Source organism: Anticarsia gemmatalis, chromosome 4 (assembly GCF_050436995.1).
Source record: "Anticarsia gemmatalis isolate Benzon Research Colony breed Stoneville strain chromosome 4, ilAntGemm2 primary, whole genome shotgun sequence".
Classification (NCBI taxonomy): Eukaryota; Metazoa; Arthropoda; class Insecta; order Lepidoptera; family Erebidae; genus Anticarsia; species Anticarsia gemmatalis.
The window spans coordinates 376985-398813 of NC_134748.1; the positions used below are offsets into that span (position 1 = coordinate 376985).

The following is a 21829-nucleotide window of genomic DNA, read 5'->3' on the forward strand; positions in this document are numbered from 1 at the left end:
GTCGCCGGGAAATACCACACTCGTTATCGATCGCTATCATACTCTTAATGTGGTGTGTGTAGCATGCCTTACTGGATTTGGACTTATTATTGTAGGAGATAGTTCCTTGAGTATATTATTATGTGAGGCTGACAAACTAAAGCTTGAATGAACCCTCACTTATTAATTTAAAAGAAAGAATTTTTCATTGAAAGGCTTATAGAATTTCCGATCATGAACTGTTTAATAAAGTCATTTCCAAAAAGTTTCAACAAGAGTATTAAAGATGGATATAGAAAGATAAAACACCAAAGTCCTGTTGTATGATTTTGTCGTAACTCTAACTCGCTATAAAAAAATGATATGGCAAATGTATATTTGATGAAAGGTTGCAGACCTTTGCGTATTTTCTTTCTTGGTGTCAAATCCTATGGTTCATATAAACTTTATTAGATATCAAATATACATAGAAGAACTATAACACCCTGGCTGTTATGTCGATGGAAGTTGATGTCGGAATTAACACACTATAATATGATTACTACCCTACTAAACTTAAAATTTTCGTCTTTAGTATTAATTTAATGACTTTATTTATCAATATGTCTTTTAAAAGCTTTTCTACACGGAAAATACTGTTGGAAAATTGCAAATCTGTCATTGCAAGCTCGAAAGCAAAATTCTAAAAGGCAGTGATTGAACAACACCAAAAATTCATAGCACTATTTGTGTTAATATACAAACAGTGTGCGTGTGTGTCGTACTGTTTTTATTAGCACAGGTGAGTCACACTCAATCTGAAGGCTATGACGTCACGCGGTTCTCACGTTACACTGATCAGGATATAGAGAACATCTCTACCATTTGTCGCGCCTATTATTTACACACGAACTTTTAATGAGTTTGTTATAATTACGTATTTCTTTTTAACCGACTCGAAAAATTTGTTCACGGAGCGACAGTATATTGAATTTGATGCCTAACATTTTTTTTATAGAGCACCTGGGTGAGTTGAATGTTTTGATGATTAGAAAATTAAATCTGCAGATACCAACTAAATACGTAACTCTATTGTAATCAAAGTGTACATTACAACAATTTGCCTTTTCGGCAACTTTGCCAGTTTTCCAAAGCATAGACAGGCCACAATGTATTAGGTACGAAGATTTATGTCAAATGCCTTAATAGCCCAGACGACTTCTTGCGTTACATTAGTGTCTAGGGCAAATACGAAATTAAAAAAATTATAACGATTTGTAGCAAAATGTACTAAAAACTTTATAAAATTCTGAAAAATACTGAATAGTCTGATAGTCTAATCAGCGACACATGATCAACTGTCGCGTATACAATGAAGCAACGAATAATATTTGTAGTAATTTATTATTGTTAATAATCATATTTGATTTTATTGCTTAACATTTGCATCTTAATGTATTTTCCAACGACTTATTGTGGTTAACATGCGATCAGTTTTGCATGATCATAGTTTATTTCAATCTTATCACTGAGAGGAGAGTAAAAATGAACACATACAACACGAATTTAATAAATGACATAAAAGTATACTGTATAAGTATTATTTCATCCTAATTTAAATAGTTAATGACAACATGGATGACGAGATCTTCAATGATTGATGAACATGAACAAAATTCAGTCAGTAACATTTTGAGAATTAATTGTAAAAACCGTAGTGACGCGATAAAGGGCAAAGTTCAAAGAATATAATGTTAAGTTCTACTTTTTTTAACTAAACATGACTAAGATACATTATTATATTATGGTGAGATCATGAACCTGCCGGTTTTGTACCTAAATTAGCTAAGGTCTTTTTTTTCAGTTCAGTTTTAAAGCACTTGTTCTAACGGGCTGTGAGAGTGATGCAAAAGAGAACGTGGCTATGTTTTGGTCACTATAAACAAATTCCGGTACAGTTGGCCAATTTTAATGTAGCTGGCCACTGAGACAAAATATCGGCAATCCTATTATTATTAAGTAAAATAATTTGTGAGTAAAAATAAAAATAGTACATATACACGCGTATCACATATTATTCAAGGACTCGTATATAATGTATAGAAGAACAAGCAGCATTAGTAACAGGTTGGACAACAGATTGGACACAGCATTCACCGCCCACCTATCGTAGCGGCCAGCGTTCATCATTCACAATGAATTCCGCATGTATTCATATAACGCGGACGTTTTCATCCTAAATTATAATTTATCATTCAAATCACGGAGGAGGAAAACATCTTAATATGTGCCGTCGAAATATGGCAGATATTTTGACATCAGCTTTTACAATCAGTGCTAGTAGCCGCGGAATATTCACATTTTCCAAATAAACTGATAGCTACATATCCTATTACTAGGCAGCGATACTTGAACATTGTTGAATAATAGTGTTTATATCGAATCACTAATTAAATATATAGGTATCTTAGCATATGAATGTGAATAAACCTTCAGATAATTCATATAAAACGATTCATATAAAACCTTCAGATAAAACGTAGCATATAACACAAACTTCTACCCGCTACATAACTCTTCTCCCGGGTGTAAGATATCCTTCAGCAAAAGTTCATCTAAATTGGTTGCTCAGTTTTCACACACACTTGGTACGTGAAGTACATTAGTCGATTTGGGATTCTAGCAAGTATTATTATTTTAATTCTTAGCAATATTAGCTTGTATAGGTTGTGTTTGATAGTGTATAGTCAGTATTATATTATGTGTTTGTGGTCGGACATCTATTGTGTGAGCGCGAACACGAAGCAGCAAGTTACAATCTATACAATCAAGTTTTTACGTTTCCTATATTGCTTTTATTGTAATTGGTGTCATAACAATAAATCAGAAGTGGTACTATTTGTTTTTTGTAAACACATCACGTGGTTATCTACTTAGTCTCACCACAGATAATAAAATATTAGCTATAGTCACGTTTTATACCTAGACTAGTTTTTAGCCCGCGGCATTGACCGCGTGGAATTGCACCCCCTTTGCGTGAAATTTTCATAAATTCTCTCTTAGTGCTTTCCTCCACTCTCCGTAGAACATACATGTCTAATTTCAGCTTCTTGCGTTCAGTAGTTTTAGCTGCGCGTTGTCTGTCAGTCAGTTACTCAGTAATGGAAAGTTTTATTTAAATATAGTTATATTTATTATTGGAAATCATCATAAATTATAGCGACTTCGTTGATGAAATAACCACGATTCTAGTCCTAGTCCTTGTATGCACACATTTTAGGCTAAAAGTAAATTTTACCAAGGTATTTTAAACTGAAATCTATTAAATCTTGTTACCAGTCTTAAAATATACCTGCTTGGGAAAATGTGCTAACATTACTGTCATATAAAACGGACAAATACAAATATGTGTTATTTGTTTACAAACTAAAACACGTTTATGTTTATTTAACACCAATTTTGCCAGTTAATGACCAATTATGGTATATTATCGTATAATAATGTTCAAAATAAAGTCATTAACGTAGGGTCTTACCTGCTCGGCTGAACGCGACGGAGTTGATGGCCAACAACAACAACAGCGTGTGTCGTGGCGACGCCATGTCGCCTCGCGATCTAAAACAATAAAAAAACAAACTTATTAGTCATAGAATAAACAATAAAAAAGGTAGACTTCTTCAAGAAATTATCTAGACAAGAGGAAAATTAGTAAGCTTTCGGAAAATTTTCTTAAGCAAATGACTATTAATTGAGACTAAGGATAAAACAAAAAACTGGATTGCATATACGTTATTTAACGTCTAATTAAAGCATTAAATATGAAATTCCATTCCATTTATTACTCGGACAATTAAATATCGGCTTATTAACTTGTGCATTTGGATTCAACCAACATTGGCTCTACCAATCAAATAAAGTGAAAAACAATTACATAATTATCCAATTCCTACACACATAAATAACTCAAATAAATATGTATATAATATCTAACTAGTATTATTGGCAATCAATCGTTCGTCGATCGCTAAACAGTGCTTGTTCGGCGCATGCGCATCGCAAATCGCGAGCGCTTGATGCGCGCGCGCAGGGTCAACGACCCGGCCTGCGCAATCACATCCCCTAGATCGCACAGAACCTTTGCACGCTATGTTGTGTGGAAAAAGAAACTTATTGGTTTCATCACTACATAATATAATACAAAATCACATCGCCGCGTCTGTCTGTTCGCGATAAACTTGAAATCTATTAACAGATTCTCATGTAAATTTCACGAATAAATAGACGTTTTATTGATTATTATTTGTTATAGACAAGGCGATGAAAAATTTCAAATTATTTTTAAAATGTGAACGTTTCAATTGAATACTCATATCTTCCTATATTGTTGATGTCGTCAAACAAAGCGTATGGAGTACTAGTTAATATTTTATCAAAAATATATCGGAATTAATTAATTGGCCCAGGACCGGTCCTATTGGCGCTCGATGGGGGAGGCCTTTGTCCAGCAGTGGACGATTCCCGGCTGAGATGATGATGATGATATCGGAATTAGTAAGTGTTAGCATAGAAAAAGGTTTTGTAAAATAGCGAAAATTGCGCTTGAAAGTGATTTTATCAAAAGCTTATTTTTAGAACAACGGTACATACCGTTTGTTAACAAAACATAAATAAATTCGCATATTAGACCGTAGTAAGTTAAAATAACTTAATTTAAAGAATAACTTATGAACACACTCACAGTGAGGTATGTTAGAACTAACATACATAGTGTTGAATAAAACCCACTTAATTTTCTATTCTCGAATATAAATTGTTCTGTTCAACCCGACCTTTAAACCCTACTAAAATTCTAGCTCTATCATTTATACGAGGTATAATGTATAACATATAGGTAAGGCTTGCTACACACATATTCGTTGCGGCATTAATCGGCCAAGCGGCAAAAAACGTCTATGCGTAGATGAACCCGATCGGCACAAGCCGAACAAGTGAGTCGAGTCGGTTTTGTTGTTCAATAAATATTGCCGAACCGAATATGTGTGTAGCAAGCCTAACACTTCAAAATGTTATTCGATCCAAGAAAAACGTGATTTTGTCGAGTAAAAAGTATGTATAAATAAAAATCAACATTCAAAGAGAATTTTCTATAACATAACATGTATTTATAGGTGGGTTTCTTTCAGCCGAGTACCCGCGGGTGTCCTCCAAGGGTTTTTGGGTACAACCTTTTGCACCTTATTAAGATGGATGGCTATCGTCGACCTATTCGTGTATTAAATTATCACATTATTTATTTGTGTTTACCGACGCCAGATGTTATTTACCAAGGCGTTATTCCTTTTTCCTTGTCCTAGCTTCCATTTTGTGGTATATAATGAAAATTGCGTCGTAATTTTCCTATAAACATTCCAAGAAAACTTTAGCAAGATTATTAATAACTGCTCTTCCGAGATTAGGGCATTCGAGTAAAAATTACGTAATCCTAGAATCGAATTTTCCTGCTTAATCTGCCAAAGATTTTTCAGTAGTACATTTACAGAATTTAATGAAACTATCCGAATTCCGAAGACTAAAACTTGGAGCCTGGACCTGACAGGACCTGAATAGGAGCCGATCTTAATCCAGGCTAGAACAAAGTGAAGGAGAAACATAAGGAAGGCTGCTCCCACTACCATATGGGAGCCATAGCATGGAACAGAGAGAGAGAGAGATATCAATCATTCCAATGGCAACTGCCGGGGCGCCGTAGTGAGATGCCTACCACTCCATCAGAAAATCTGCTCGAATATGATCGAAGCAATAAAAACGTTAACATGAACACTTATTTTAATCCGAACACTCAATCAATCACGCGACCCCCTCACTTGAACAAATAAAGACAGACACGCACTTATCTCCGCCGCCCGTCGCCGCCCGCCGCCCACCGTCCTGATCACTGTCACTCTTGTCCACTGCGACAAATGAGAACTAATGTGTATGGGAACTGTGTCACCTACTAGCTGTAGAGGTCAATGACCTGATGGAACTGTTAGGATATTTTTCTATGTCATGTAGAGGTCAGCTTGTAGGACAACTAGGCGTTATTGTAAGGTCTTCTCCTGAATGTCCGTAATGTAATCTAAGATATCCCACTACAATTTTTAGGCAGAGTATTAGATATTTTTAGTTCTTGTTTGATGGTCGGTTATTGTCTATAGAACATACCTTCCTCCCCAATTTCAGCTTGTAGGGTTGATTAAATTAATTAGAACAAAAAAAAATAACTTATGGCACAATTTCTTTCTTTAACTATATCTATGCTTGATTTCATTGAATTTGGTTCCACAAAAAGATGGTGGATTTATGTAGATCATCACGATTTGGGACACAAGGCACTTTTTCATTAAGAACTTAAGAGATATACCTGCTACTAAAATGTATAGATTTTTAGTACAGTCATCGTCTTAAAATGTAGTTCCTTTCATTCATAACAGACGTCATTTAACTTGTACATATGATATAACTAGGAATCGCTCCTGTATTAATGTATTGACGTCATCACCGAGTGGCAGTCCCTATGAATCATAACAATACCTTTGTCTCTACATTTTATGTACTTTTTATCACTCTATATGATTTATTGGTGTCAGTTCTGTGTATTTTATATTACAGTTACCTACTGTTATTTTGAAACAAGTACACCATTATCGATAATTTAGGTTCAATGTTATAGGGGTAGACCATTAATTGGCCCACATTTTAAAGTAAATTACTTACTTACTCGTAAAAAAACCATGACCTTGTTAAACTATTTGGAACTTTAAATCGATCACAGCGCCCTTTAAATTTAGGCACTAGCCTTTAGACCGTTCCTTTATCTAAGTCAGTCATCACAGTTCAAAACTAAAACATTCTAGCTTCAAGTGTAAATACTTTTGATAAGTTTGTAAGGTGAAATGGCTATCTCTTAAAGCTAATAAATAATACTTGGGCTATTACAAAGCACTACGTTTTCCAAAAGTATCATAGAAACGTGACAATGTATGATATGCAATGACGTATTTGGCACGCTGTAATGGGTATAACAAAATTTGCGTGCATTGTCGTCTACCTCTCTACGTAACCAAGAAAATCTATAATATGTTTCAAAGATAAAAATCTGCCTGGCCATGAGTTCAAGCCCTAACCAGGCTCGGGTGGACGACCGCTATTACCAATCTCCGTCAATAGGATAATAGCAGTCGGGCGCGTCGGACGCGGGACGGCGCGGTGTCGCGCGACGTGTGAAGACGTCCCCTGGGAACTCTCCCAGAGCTCCCACGATACATCTCTCTCGTGGTTGACTGGTGAGTGGTGACACGGAACAGTCACCAGCCGGACACGGCTACGTATTCATTGAACCATGGATTATTTATTTTTAGTTATGAGATCAATTGTGAGGATATTGTTTTTATTCAAACAGTATTGCATCCAAGGTATCGGTATTTGAAATGGAATATCCTATTTGAATGGTTACTGCTATTTATATGCTCTTAGCATTATTTCATATAGCTAAGTTGTTAAATAAGTAGTTCACTTATTCACTAAAGTCAATAATCCCAAATTACAGTTTCTGTTAAGGCATTGACAGTTAGGTCCGAAGGTAGACGTAATGGGCAGAATTCGCAAGTCAAACTGAAATAAATTCAACAGAACGTCTCTCACACCCACAGCGAAACCTTATATGAAAGTCATTAGTTTATATCTGTAGCACTGATTAGCATTGTAAGGTCGAGGCGAGATTTGCACAGATGTACGGCACCAATTTAGCTCAGTCCCGTGTTGACACAGGTTCGAGGCTTTAAGTGTACTTGCTTGTCACCTGTCACTGAAGGCTAGCCATGTAGACTTACTGAGAGATAACGGTATACTTATATTTACTTTTAAATTTTTCGTATATGTCTGTTTCTTAATAAATTTTTATAAGACTTTAATTGTTCTATAGCCAGTTTAGATTTTCACAAAATTGATTTCAGTAGCGTAATTCTCTACTGCTATCAACTATCGGCAACCGGCTAGCTATCAAATTTTTTTATGAAAATTTGATCAGCGCCTCTAGCGAGGGAACTATTTTTGCGCTACATTTTAAATGTCAAACTCTCGATACTTTTCAGTACCGGCTGTAGAGAATCAAGGCACTGGACTTTTTTATTACTAATCTGCTTTAACTATAGTTTCTAAGCCTTTTCGATATCTACTTAAAGACAGGCAAATAATTTATATTTTACTTGTATATAAAGTTGAAGTTAAACTAACATCTAAGTAAATGTCCAAAACAGTCGTGTAGACAATCATCTTACAAATGATGTAACATGTCCAAAGTGTGATCATTGTGACTGTCTGACTGATGTAATTTAATGTTTTCAATAAATCAACAAATGTTCTCGACCAACGTTACAAGTAGTTATAACAGAGCTAACGACAAAATGGCTACTCATCAATCACTTGACGATACTAAGGCTGGATACACATCACATTATGAAAATAGCCCAGTTTTTTTAATCTAAGCGCTTGGAACTTAGTAATCAATAAATGTTTTGATTTGAATGGGAAGGGGTTTGAACAACTCTTGACTGTAAACGTGGGTGAAAAAAGCTAAATGTAGATTTATCATTCATAAGATGCTTGTTTGGTTTAAATTATTGTAAAAAAAACAAGTCGATTTCAAATGAAATTTATGAAATAAATTATATTTTGATTTTGAATTGTATTTGAGATTGAATCAGATGTAGATGCACAAAAGTAAAAGTTAAGATCTCAAGCTAAATAACGTCATTTTACACATTTTCTCATAAGTTAAAGTCTAGTAGGAAAACCTGCGGACTTTCTGTGACCACTTGAACATTTTCATAAAACCCAAATAGTAAGAAAATGCACACAATATGCATGTGTCCTAAGGTTACGTCACGTATGCGCGCGCGCAGACGGCACCCGACACCGGACGCGAAAGTAAAAACATGCGTCCACAGTTACTGACACCTCTTACTACTACATAACACCAATAACAACTACACATAATATGTACATTATATATGTTACTGTAAAAGCCCGAACGGTGGTAAATCCTAAGATTTTCCGGTATAACCTAAGATTTACCAACTCGAATTGGTAAAAGTCCGAACAATTCTTTTATTTCGAACTTTTACCTATATTCACTTGATGATATCGAGATGTCGCCGGAGCCCCGCTTCGCGGGGCTCCTCCTTCTGGGTGGTTAAAAAAAAATTACCACTTCTAACCTAACCTACCCATGTCGCTTTGCCCAAAACTCCTTCTTTATAACTATGTCACAGTATATAATTATACCGCGAAATAGTTATAAACATAGTTATGAAGCGGGTTTTTTTTATATATCGTAACATAGTTTTTAAACTCTGGCTTGTTCGGACTTTTACCATTGAGAGTTGGTAAATCTTAGGTTTTACCGGAAAATCTTAGGATTTACCACAGTTCGGGCTTTTACAGTAACATATACACTCCAAATAACTAAATAACTGAAGTGCAGTTATGAGTATTGACTATTTTGTTCAGTTCTTCTAGCAAAGCGTCAGATTGCAAATTAGAATTGATATGCTCGTAAGACAGAAGAAGGGTTCCACAAAAAATTATAATAACCAAACTTTTTTTTTAATTCTGAAGTTTTCAATAATCTAAATATGTGACGCGATAAGTTTGCGACAGATATATAGATGCCGTCAAAACATCCTGTAAAAACCCCAGGTGAGATCTATGTAATACCAAGTCGATTAATCTATTTAGTCTCTACTTAAAGGACCTTCTGGCTTAAGTTATTACATAAGTTATTATCATGCCAATATTTAAAATATTTTACGTTTAAAACAAATAGATCGACGTGGCAATTGTGATAGACCTTCTTTTAAAAACTAATACCGAACGCTAAGCCTACATTTCTATCTAGGTCCGAGAGCAGGTAGTATCTTTAAAAATCATTAAATATTTTGCCTAGGCATCCCAAACACGGCACATGAAGGTCATTGCCCTCACAAAAGGCTAAGGGTGAATGAAACTTGACACGTTGTCAAATTGCAGATATTAATATGGTAAGTTAAGGCTTCTCTGCATTCAATTTGTATTGAGGAATACTTTCTGAAGGTTTAAATACGTGTTCCTTTAACAATAGAGTAGTTGGCTTCCAGTTAAATTAGTGCCTAATAGAATTTTCCAGTCTGTTATAATTACAAATTAATATTATTTAGGAAAAAAAATACATTTGAGATGAAACTTTTAGGCCAGGTTAAAAAATTGTTGATATATTCAGTTACCTAATTATTAAATTACTAATTACGTTAAAAAAACAAAATTTCAGTTTACAACCACTGCCACTACAATCAACGTAACCTGCGCCGAATCGTCAAGAAAAAAAGTCTGAGATACGTATTCGCATAATTCCCGTGGAAAACTTGCCATGTACCGCAAAAGATAAAAAAGATTAAATAACGATAATTAAGTACATAGAAAACATCAAATACGGGAAACTGGTTACCTTGAGAAACAAATATGATAATTTGTGATATAGTTTTTATCAGTTTTATGTTAATTGATAATTGTAGTGCGTGTGCACTGTGCACATGCAACAACATGAATAAATATTACATCACTTTCATAAGAGACCACTGAACGATTACTACAACTGTACAATCTTTCTGTGATCTACCGATTCTCGACTATAGTACTGCAATTTCATTCAAAACAACGAAAGCATTTCAATCTATTCCGGGAATTTATCTAAATCGTTTTAATCTCGTTCGCACAGCATCATCAGGCCTACAGTGAACGACCTAACAAATAATATAAATGAGAGGCAATACTCGTAAGAATTTATTCCACAACATGGTTCCTCGTCACCAAAATAAAATGTCCGTACAATATATTGCACCCGTACATTGACCCAATAAATTAAAAACAAAAATAAAAAAATAAAAGCTAGCGGTTTTGGCGCCACCGGTCATAATCGAGAATCGAATGACGCCCGGATTTTTTATCGATTCCCAATCGGAATTTCGATTAGATATTGCGGTTAAGTTTTTGCTTGTCAATTTAGGACGTGCATGATTGAGGAACAGGTGCACAATGTGCTATAAATAGGTATAGTTTCTATTCCTTTTGTATTTTTTTCCTAGCCTGTTTAAGTGTCCCTCTGCTGAGGAAAGGCCTCGTCCCGAGCTCCCCCTTCCCTTCCAAAATTATTTAAAAAATATATTCTGCAATTGCGAATTAAATAATGTTGTAGCGACTACATTGAGCTATGTACAACTTGGTGCTTATTTACCATTACCCATTCTTAACGTATGTGCTATAATTCTGAGTATCTATAATTATAATAAAAAGCGGTACATAGTGCAATATCTGTACACTTATCTGTCTAGCTTCCTTCTTTAAGCAATTTCACACGCAATTTCTTGTAAGTAGACCGTCACAATTTACCGTGGTGCTAAATATCTATTGACTTGTCCGGATCATCGCCCCCAACGGTCCAAGCCATCGGTTGAGAGCGAGCCGTTCGCGAGATGGGGCTCAAATATTGACTGACATCTATATTGAGACAAACGTTCAGAGCTAATAGAGTAATTGTCTTGTTTGTGCTATATTTACGGCTTTGAAGTTAACGCCTTAAGCTTTCTTAATGTTTCGAATAGTGATTTTCTTATTTAGTTGGTAATTTTATGCCTAACGATCTGCTTATAAGCTTGATTGTTAATGTATAGAAAAAAATATTTTCAGTCAATCATTTTACAAAATAAATTATTCATCACACAAGTTGCTATAATATAATATGCTGATTTTTAATACTGAAAAGAAATAGTTGTATACTTTCAAAATTCCTGAAACTAAATATGTGCTTAATGGTTTTGGTTACAAACAGCTACAGTTATTTTGTTTGTAATTCAGGAACAGGTTAGTACTGTTTTGTAAAAAATTACAAAGATGCTTGTAATTCTACTTTAATGTGTCTACGCAGTTAGTACTTAAAGTTTTCCATACCTATTTGGACACCAACGTTGATTTCGAAATGCCTAATTTTGCTAACAAACTACTAAATTAATAGACCAACCAAACTATATTTTATCATAGAGTGCCGCTGTAACAGCGTCTGACGAAACGAATTCCGCAAAAATATGAAAAGAAAACAACCAAATGTATATTTTAATTAAATAAAAACGAAATGCAGAAACCCAAAATAAACGGCAATAAAAAAAATCAACGAAATCAGTAGCAGCTACTAATTGGAGCATAAATTCTAATAACTAATGAACATATCGAATGAGTGGAACAACACGACTGGTATTGTAACTGTATGTCGGTGACAACTTAATACTACCATTTTGAAGAAATTTACTACTATTTTTGAAAAATGTGTCACTTTATATGTTGTAAATGTGTTTTTATTGACTTTATTACTGCATTAAATACTAATTTGCGTGTGATTTATTTATTTAAAACTCACTTTATCTACGTCTCGAATCTAATCTGTAATCCACACCAAAATTGTGTTTGCAAATAACATACATAGAAAAACAAAAAGGAAAGGGAAGTTTGTAAGCGGCGTTCTTTGGTCCCTACCTACCCTATGGGAAAAAGGCGTGATATTACATATGTATGTAATTTTTAAGATCCATTTTCATGCTATCCCCTTAAAAGACAAAAATAAACTTCAAATGAATTTTAAAAGCTCCTTTTACATACTTTTTTTTATGACTCAAAGCTTCGAATCGAGAGCTATTTCTGCTTATCTGATAACAGTAATTTGTTCTTATTTTACTAAGTTTTAAACAATTTATCGATCACACATGTGAATCTCGTCAATCTAGTACCTAAACGTCGAAGTTATCACTTTCCCAAATAAAATTACAAGTTACGATAATATTTATATGAAGCCAAACTTTCTTCAGCGAACTCTAGCACAGCAGGCATACCTACTACAAATAACATTTTATCACTAATTATAATATGCTAATACTATTGAAGTTAATAGTTTATTACTGCTATATTCCGTGATTGACAACTTGTAAAGTTTAGTACGAAAATAAACAAGTCATTGCTTAAATGCATACGTAATAGGGTATTTAACTATTAGTAAATTCAGCTATTCCTTATTAAATGTATTTTTTTTAAGTGAAATTACTTGCGTGTTACGTCAAGGGCTAGTATTATCGTGGATATCAAATGAGTGATCGACATGTTATTTCTGTCTGAATAATTTTTATTTTAATATTTTACTAACTAGTACTGTAATAACTGTATGAAAGAAATTTAACAAAGCTTAAGCATTTAGGTATGTATTATCCAGGCACTGTATTGTTCACTTTAAAGTATAAATTTAAATTGTCGCCATAATTTATGCATTTTATGCGACTTATCGCAAAACATCGTCGTTAGAAAATTATCATAATCAATACTCAACTTTGTATATCCGTTGTCCCTTGTAAAAGGCATAAAAGCTTGCTTAAAGGTACTTTAATCGTCTTATCACGATTCTTATCAAAATTCATTAAAATGTTTCTCAAACCTGGAAATCAAACTAATAGCTAGAAATTACTTCTGATGATGTGATACAGCTTCAGTCGTGTATACTACATGTAATGCTTACCTGTAACAAACAAAAACAATATTTGAGAAAACGTCTTATTTACTAAGAAATTAAATAAAAGGTACATAACTGCCTAGCCTGTTCGATCTTCCTTAGATCCTATAACTGTCCGTAATCTCTCCATCCGGCCATCTCTCTCTCATTTCTCAGTTCTTTGGCCAGCGTAATAAGCTCGCTCGGTAGCGTAACAGTAAGAAAACAGCAATACAAAACCTATACATAACTGGTAAAATTGAGTAACCCATCAATACATAGAACAGCTCATAAATAACCTGCAGACAAGAGCCTGTCTGTTACTGCATACATACATACATACATACATAAATATTAATCTATAAACGATTCTATGAATAACTGTTCAGGCAAACACCTATTGGCCTTGGTTTAAACTTTGACTCGAGTTTGGATGACCGGTGCTAAAATAACAATTAATTCTTAAAGAATCTTTGACATATGAAAAATATATTGTTAAAAAATGATAATTAAAACGTTGGTATAATAAAAGTCGATGAGGTATAAATCATATTAACACTATGATCTCCGTGCTTCGGAGGGCACGTAAAAAGTTGTTCCCGGCTATTGTCAATTATGATAACAGTCGTTAAGCTACGTCAAAGGCTTTCAGCTTGAACAACTTTGACACTAGGTTGACCACTAACTACTAACTATACAATAATAAAAATATGCACTATGATAGAGAAAATGGGGGTTTGTAAGTTGAAAGGACCCTTAAAACGAACAAAATATAGAGAACAGATTACATATAGAGTTTAATCAAATATAACTATAATTGTTTTACATAGATTGAGCAATACCGTAAGATTTATAATTTTTTCTATGCATACCACTCTTTGCTCTAGAGTTCAAAGAAACTTCAAAGAAAAAGTTCAATGTGAATTTACTATATGAAGGAATCCCCATCCTTACATACGCATATATTATGAGTCGATCCGATAATATAATCAACTAATCACTCATTTTACATATGCAGACTCGTCGAAGACTAGAATCGTATTGTTTTTGTATATTTGCGATATTTGGCACACAAACCAGACGGACCAGTCGAATACCAATATACGAGTGTTAGATAATAATCATTCCGTTACTTTACGAGAATGGCGCGAGTGGGTTTTTACTGTGTCATCTCTGATGCATAAGATAGTATTATTATGGTATAACGTTCTATGTTTAGAAATTTAAGCTTTATTTTATCGTAAATCATTTGTGTGTCATGTCTTCCATTTCGGAAATACCAATTTAACACCAATTTTCAGAGTAAATTGCGCATCAACCCTAATTTATTGGATGAAATTTGATATTTGGTCAAATTGGATGAAATTATATTTTACGATTATTGCCCTACTACACGTTATCTGATTATATTCAACTGGCTGACCGACCCCGCTTCGCTCCTAAGCAATACTGCATTACCCTAAGCTTCATAATTTGTTAAGCGATTTTTGCACAAGTGAAACGAACATGTATGTACAAGTCGCCCTCAGAAACTCGTGCGTTACAATACGCAAACACTCTGGTCAGATTTTTTAAGTAAAATATCTATGGTAAATACAATCAAATCCAGGGAGCAAATGAAACGATCCCAATCAAATGTATAGAATATTGTAAAACAAACATTTTCGATACTGTATCAATAATTGTGTACAAACAGCAGACAAATTGAATGAACAGGAGTAAAAAGAAAACCTCCCATTATCAGTGCCGAGGGGAAATTGTGATTGACGACAAATAAAGCGGTGTAATGCGATTGTCGCGCGACTTTGCTGTGGCAATGATTTTTTGTTTTTTAAGTTGTCTTGTAGGCAAAATTGTGGCAGAGTATTGTTAATTGTGAATTCTGTAGTGTCAATAGTATAACGTGAGTATATTAAGATGTTTTTTAATATTGGAAATCAATTATCTTAGTCCGTCCTCCAACCGTAATAGAGTCGGCTTCCAGTCTCATCGGATGCAGCTGAACTTAACATGCAGCGACTGCCTATCGAACCTCCACTACCTAGTTACCTGAGTTATTACACGATAACTCTCGGTAAAGTTGGTTGTGAGTCTTCCGAGCTTCTGATTACGCCTGTCAAAGATCTTTGAAAATGCCGTTTTCCGAAACGAAATATTATTATACTGTTTTTATGAATCATAGAAATATCGTAAAGATAAAGATGTTTACTTTTGTTTATTTAGATAAAATGTAAACGTGGTAAATCCTGCTGGTCGGGGGGTGGCAAAATGTTGTTGTCATATTTAAAAACAAACATGGAAAATATTATCCGGACACAAATCACGTATTAATTTTAAATTATCAGATAATATTGTCTATATTTACATTCCGTGTCATGCGAAATACTGCATATTTTAAATATGAATCGATATCGTATTAACATAAGAATTTTTATTGTATATATGAACATGTTTCTTTAAATAACATATTTTAAAGAAAATATGACGTGTTTTATTAATATTAAAGTAAATAAATTTTATTTTATAAACGAAGTAAAATCACACCTGTGAGTTACAGTTAATGAATTTGGCGCCAGTTCCGAAAGTAAAACCAGTGATTATTGCAGGCAACAGACTCTGGGCTTTATTTTAATTGTAAAATTATCACTACTGTTTATTTTATTACTATTATTAAAAAGGATTTAAACTATAACAGCTTATAACAAACACTTTCTAGTCATAAAGCTGATAGTAAAAATAGTTCACTTATAAAAATCTGCTAGTACAATTCCTTTATAAGCAGTTTTTTATCAGCTACTATACATTCATAGGAGAGGATATTCTTGCCTTTTGTTTCACATTACAAGACCCGAAAATATAAGGTAATGCATAACTAATTGTATGAAAAGTAAGCACTCGCGTGAAACACTCTATTAACATAATGAAAGGGCTCTCAGAAAACCTCTCAGTGCACACTAATGTGAAAATATGGGAAAATGTTATTAACTTTATGAATATTTATCTTTCTTTCACGCGGTCATGTTTTGAAAAAGTCATATTATAAGGTACCCGAGATTTTCGCCCTGTTAATTAACAACAAACACACTTTAGAAGTCTACCTCTAGCTTGATTCGCTACAGTCGGTACTGTTGAGTATTGAAAGTTTGACATTTAAAATGTACTGCCAAAATAGTTCCTACGAAGTCCGTTAGAGGCGCTGATTAAATTTGTATAGAAAATTTCTCAATAGCTAGTCAATTGTCGATATTTAGTACTGGTTAGACTCGAGCTAGTGAGCATTGAGAAGAAATGTTAAAGAAAAAACTAATACCGATTACAGACCTCTGCACTATATGTCCACGGAAAATCTACTATGAAGACGTTCGTCTCAAAAACTGCAGTTTTTTATCTATATGGATGAGCTGATAGGTTGCTTACCTCACTGATCGTTCACCGACAAGTGATTGCAACTAAGTATGAGTGTATGTGTTTAATATTTATAACTTACAAGAAGTGTATGACGATTAAAACGCGAGCTATGTAATGTCACGCTTGTATTTTCCTGAAATTGTTTAGCAAATTATGTAATTTTTATCTAACCAAATGATTATCAAAGACACACCTATATGCCCCAGAATTTGAATCTTCTGCCTTCTTATGGCGAAATCGAATTCTGAAATACTTTTCTAAATCTTAACTACTGAAATCATGTATACCTACTTCTCTTCTTTATCTACACAGTTACAGACTTCACTTTTAACTCCTACCCAAGCCAAAATGACGAAATGAGTCTCAAAATCTCCAGTCAGTCATCACATTCCCTATCGTGGCATCGAACTTCTTAAAAAGTCCACACAAGTCTATTAACCCTGTTAGTGGCGTAGCAACGAGAGTGCAATGCTCCTCCTCGCGATTATCTGTCCTCACATAAGCACGCCCATGTAAGGGGTACACAGACGCGCAACTAGTTTGACTTGTGCAAACAAAAATAAAATACCTCGACGACCGGACGCTAGCGCTCATCAATACTATGTTCGCGGTTATTTTTACTCTTTTCATCATATAATTTGCTCTACAGAATGTTGATCCTACTGTGCTATTTACTCGGGAGAACTGGTTTTATTGCCCATTAGGATCTAACCCTTACGTACTGAGAGGTACTACAGTATTATATAGTCTAGCGTAAAAGACAATTATTAGCTTATATGTTGGTTTCGATTATAAAAGACGTGGCAGTTTAATTTGTAGCTATTTTCATTGACTCGTAAAAAATGCTTCCAAATGGCTGGATTTACATTGGCAATAGCAGATCCGGACTGTTTACAAACCACCAACGAATGATGCAACAAGACATTGTAATTTTAATAAATCCACCAGTCTTCCTTGGTTCATTATATTATAGAATCTCCGTCATAAATAATTAATCGCTGCGCCACAAACTCGGAGATGTAACGCTCAACAATGTCGGTATTAATATTAAAATATACGTAACATTTATTTACGAATAAAAACGATAACAAAACAAAAGCTCTCTCATGAAAGCCTCACTCAAAGACTTAAGCTTGATAGATTCTGATGTCTTTTGTTATAAATTATTCTTGGATAAAATATTTTTTCAAACATTCCTTGAGATTTACAAGATATTGTCAAAACGTCAAGTCATGCAAAACTCAGCGAAACCTTCTTTATTCGTAAAAGAAAAGTTTTGAGCTAAGAGACAACAAGTTTGATCTATTTATAATATTTTGTGTAAACGCTAAGGCGCTATTTCAAGTCTAAAGAATTTTTAACTTTGCTTGACATTGGCTGTCACTCATTAGCCTAGCCTTTCTTCTAACTATATTGGAGTCGGGTTCCAGTCTCACCGGACGCAGCTGAATACGAGTATTTTACATAGTGCGACTGCCTATTGGATACCTTTTGGTACGACTGATGGCTGTCTCCATCGTCAACAACTGTGAACTTTTATCGATTTACATCAACAGTTAAGGCAAAGGAAATCGCAAACTACAAAAGGATACTCTCAATAAATACATGTCAACATTACATTAACCACCGTAATCATGCAAATCAGCACCCATTTTAGGAATACTAGCTTATATTACAGTCGATTAACTAAAAAGATGGCTACCGAGGAAATGCATATACCTAAGTGCATAACGCTTGCACAAGCGCACATTGTCAATGACCTAGTTAGGTGCGCGGGCGCCGCTCGCACGCCCGCATCGATGACGCCGGCTTAATTGACATATACGTAATGTTGAACCACGTTGTAACTTGCGAGGTATTACGCAGGACATTGTCTATTGTCTTTTTGTATATAAATTTTCCCGAAACCTGTCTAGGAGATTTGAAGTGGCGTAAAATGGCATATAGCTTACATTTCAGTATTTTTGTTGTTCGCTCAGATATGAAGTTGCCCATGTCGAAACATGTTAAGGGTCCTTTTCTCAAAAAAGACTGTCAATACGGTCGATGAAATCATGATTTGGGCACCCATCTAGTATGTGACCTCAGTGACGTTGCTTAACATCATCAACCTAACAATCTACAAAGTCTACACTTTGACTTCTATCTCTACAGACTTTAATAAAAACGGTTGAAAATAAATATAAGCTAAATAAAGATATTGGCTACAATAATCAATTCTCATTCGCTCGTGAACACGTAGCTTAAATTCGTGTATAATCAAGTAGCGGAATGTTGGTTGTCATAATTATGTACTGTGTGAACGACGCCGATACTGTATTGGTGCCAAACTGTCTAGCTATTGGGAACTTGATTACCTATTCATGTTAGCTAACTACTTACTTATTAAGTACAAAATACAATAGTTGAAAACAGTAATAGAACCAATTATTGTTTAAATCTAAATTTATAATGCCTTCTAATGATGCTGAAGTGCGATATCAGTAGCACTTTTCTCTACAGCCAGTACTGTCGAGTAACGAAAGTTTGACATATAAAATGTACTGCCAAAATAGTTTTTACGTAGCCCGGTAGAGGCGCTCAACAGATTTCGTGTAAAATTTCTGGATACCGATATGGTGCCGGTAGTCGTAGTAAAGAATCGAGCTACAGATTGCGATATCAACCAGTGTAACCTGCGCCGAAACGTCAAGTAATCCAAAGTTAAATTGATGATCGCATTGTTTTCCGAACCGTCAATAACTGAGTACAATTATTAAACATCTTAATTTAAATAATGGTTTACATCCTCTGTGTAGCAAATTGCAAAATAAACTAAAATAAGTCATACAAACAAGTCGATAATAATTTGTCTTGGAATGTTAAAAATGCAGTAATTATGCAAGCTAGTGCCGCGGGCGCATCGGAGCGAGTCCCTGCCCGCCTCGTTACTCCTCACGTGAGAACCTGATAGATATAAATAGAGCCAGGTTCTAGTCCCGGCCGAACCACTCAGATATAGACCGAGTACCTGTATAAATAAACATTTTTTCTTGGTAACCACACTTGGGAACGGATAGAATCACCTGCATTTATGAAATCTATCACGATCGAATCATAATTTAATATGATATTTGTGGAATGTTATGACAATAACCATTGAATTAAATATTAATGCTATTATTTTGAATAAGAGTTTTTTTAATGGCGATCCTGGCTTTAACCCGAACTCCACTAATAACACATGCTAAAAAGAATATCCAGATTTTTCATAATGATTAAATAGCTTCTGACTTTCAATACGGTTTACGGAAAAAAATATTGAAAGATTTTTCAAAAACACAGCCCTCGCAACGCCTTTTGTTAGGATTTATTTAATCATTAAAATACATGCATGTACTGTCTGTAAAGTTAGATTTACAGCCAAAAATATATTATTTAATTCATATTTATTTTCGTTCGTAAAAGCATATTGTGTTTAAGTTGTTCTTATTTGCAAATGATAATGTTAGTAAGTAATGGATTTTCGTTGTTAAGACGTCAAATGAACATGTTCGATTAGTTTCCTGAACAATTGTGTCAACAAGAGGATTTCTTCAATGAAACCATATGTTAAAAATAAACTTATGAAGACATCATTATTTGAAATAATTTTAACCTTAGCATGTGAATTTCAATTTACAATATTTACATATATTTTTAACTTCAAAATTTTATGAAGCATAACATTCTTGTCGCCAATTTATAGCGTCTCTATCGTCAGGATTGTAACCTGTGAATTTTTCTTCCAAAACATACTGGGCTCGAATCAAGAAAACACAAGTTATACTCGTAGAAGAGTATAAATCGAGTGATACGATACAAAAGTAATAAAACGTATTACAAGTCTAGTATTCAAAAGCGAATTTGAAAGACGTCTTAATTGCAAGGTTTTCAAAAAAAAAAGTATCTTTTTCGTGAGTTTTTATAAACTACTATAACTCAACAATCCAACACACAACTTAGAGTTTCAAACTACTCGTAATTTACTCTTAAGAACAACGATTCCAAAATTCTTGTACATTCTCAGTTAGCTTCAAGACTTGAGAAATAATACACGGATCGCTACTTATCTCGTTATTGTATCCTCATCCATTATATCTTATGAATAAGCTCGTTTGTGTCGGGTGTCGACACTCTCGACACTCGAGCGAGTGTCATCTGACACTGTCTCGACGTCTACGAGATACCAGACATTTATAACTTTAATTTTGGTTATAGATTTATTGTGCCTAACTTTCGTAATAGTTATAGGAACATATTTGCGAATTAGTATTGAAGATTGAAGAAGCTAAGTATTAAATCGGTAGCGCAATTCCAACTGCTTACATTATCAAGGGCTAGGCTAGACTTACAAAGCTTGCACAGCCAACTGTCGAAATAATTCTCTGTAATCGCAATTTCTGTAATGATAGTCAGCAGATAAAAAGTTAATAAACATACCATTAACTTGTCAATTAACATCTTAAGAATTCTTGCATTCGGTAAAAAAAAAAACGAAAAGACGTATCATAACTAATTGACTTGAAGTCAAATATGAGAGAAAACTCATTGTAGGACACGTTTAGGTGCCTAATAGTATATTTTTATTGATATTGTGGGACAGACAACCTGTGACCACGGCTATATGATTGATTTCAGACTCTCTTATTTACACTTAGCGGTAGGTAAAAGACAGCGGTAGGTTAATCTGAGTAAACCTCAGTATGAATCATGTTGTAAACGTTTGGCATTTTGACAGGTTCGTGAAAATGTTCCAACCCGTTATTGTTACGGTAACTCACAAACATACTTCAAATAAACAAATTGTACTGTATTTTATGTTTACTCTTATTATTAACGTAT

General features: G+C 34.2%; 1 protein-coding gene across 1 annotated transcript in view; it reads right to left on the reverse strand.

Annotated features, from left to right (window-relative positions):
- Window positions 1-21829, reverse strand: part of LOC142987881 (uncharacterized) — a 68623-nt gene that overhangs the window by 21783 nt on the left and 25011 nt on the right. The window contains exon 2 of the mRNA XM_076136824.1: window positions 3494-3573. Within this exon, the coding sequence (XP_075992939.1) occupies window positions 3494-3573 (80 nt within the window). The remainder of the gene's footprint in view (window positions 1-3493; window positions 3574-21829) is intronic.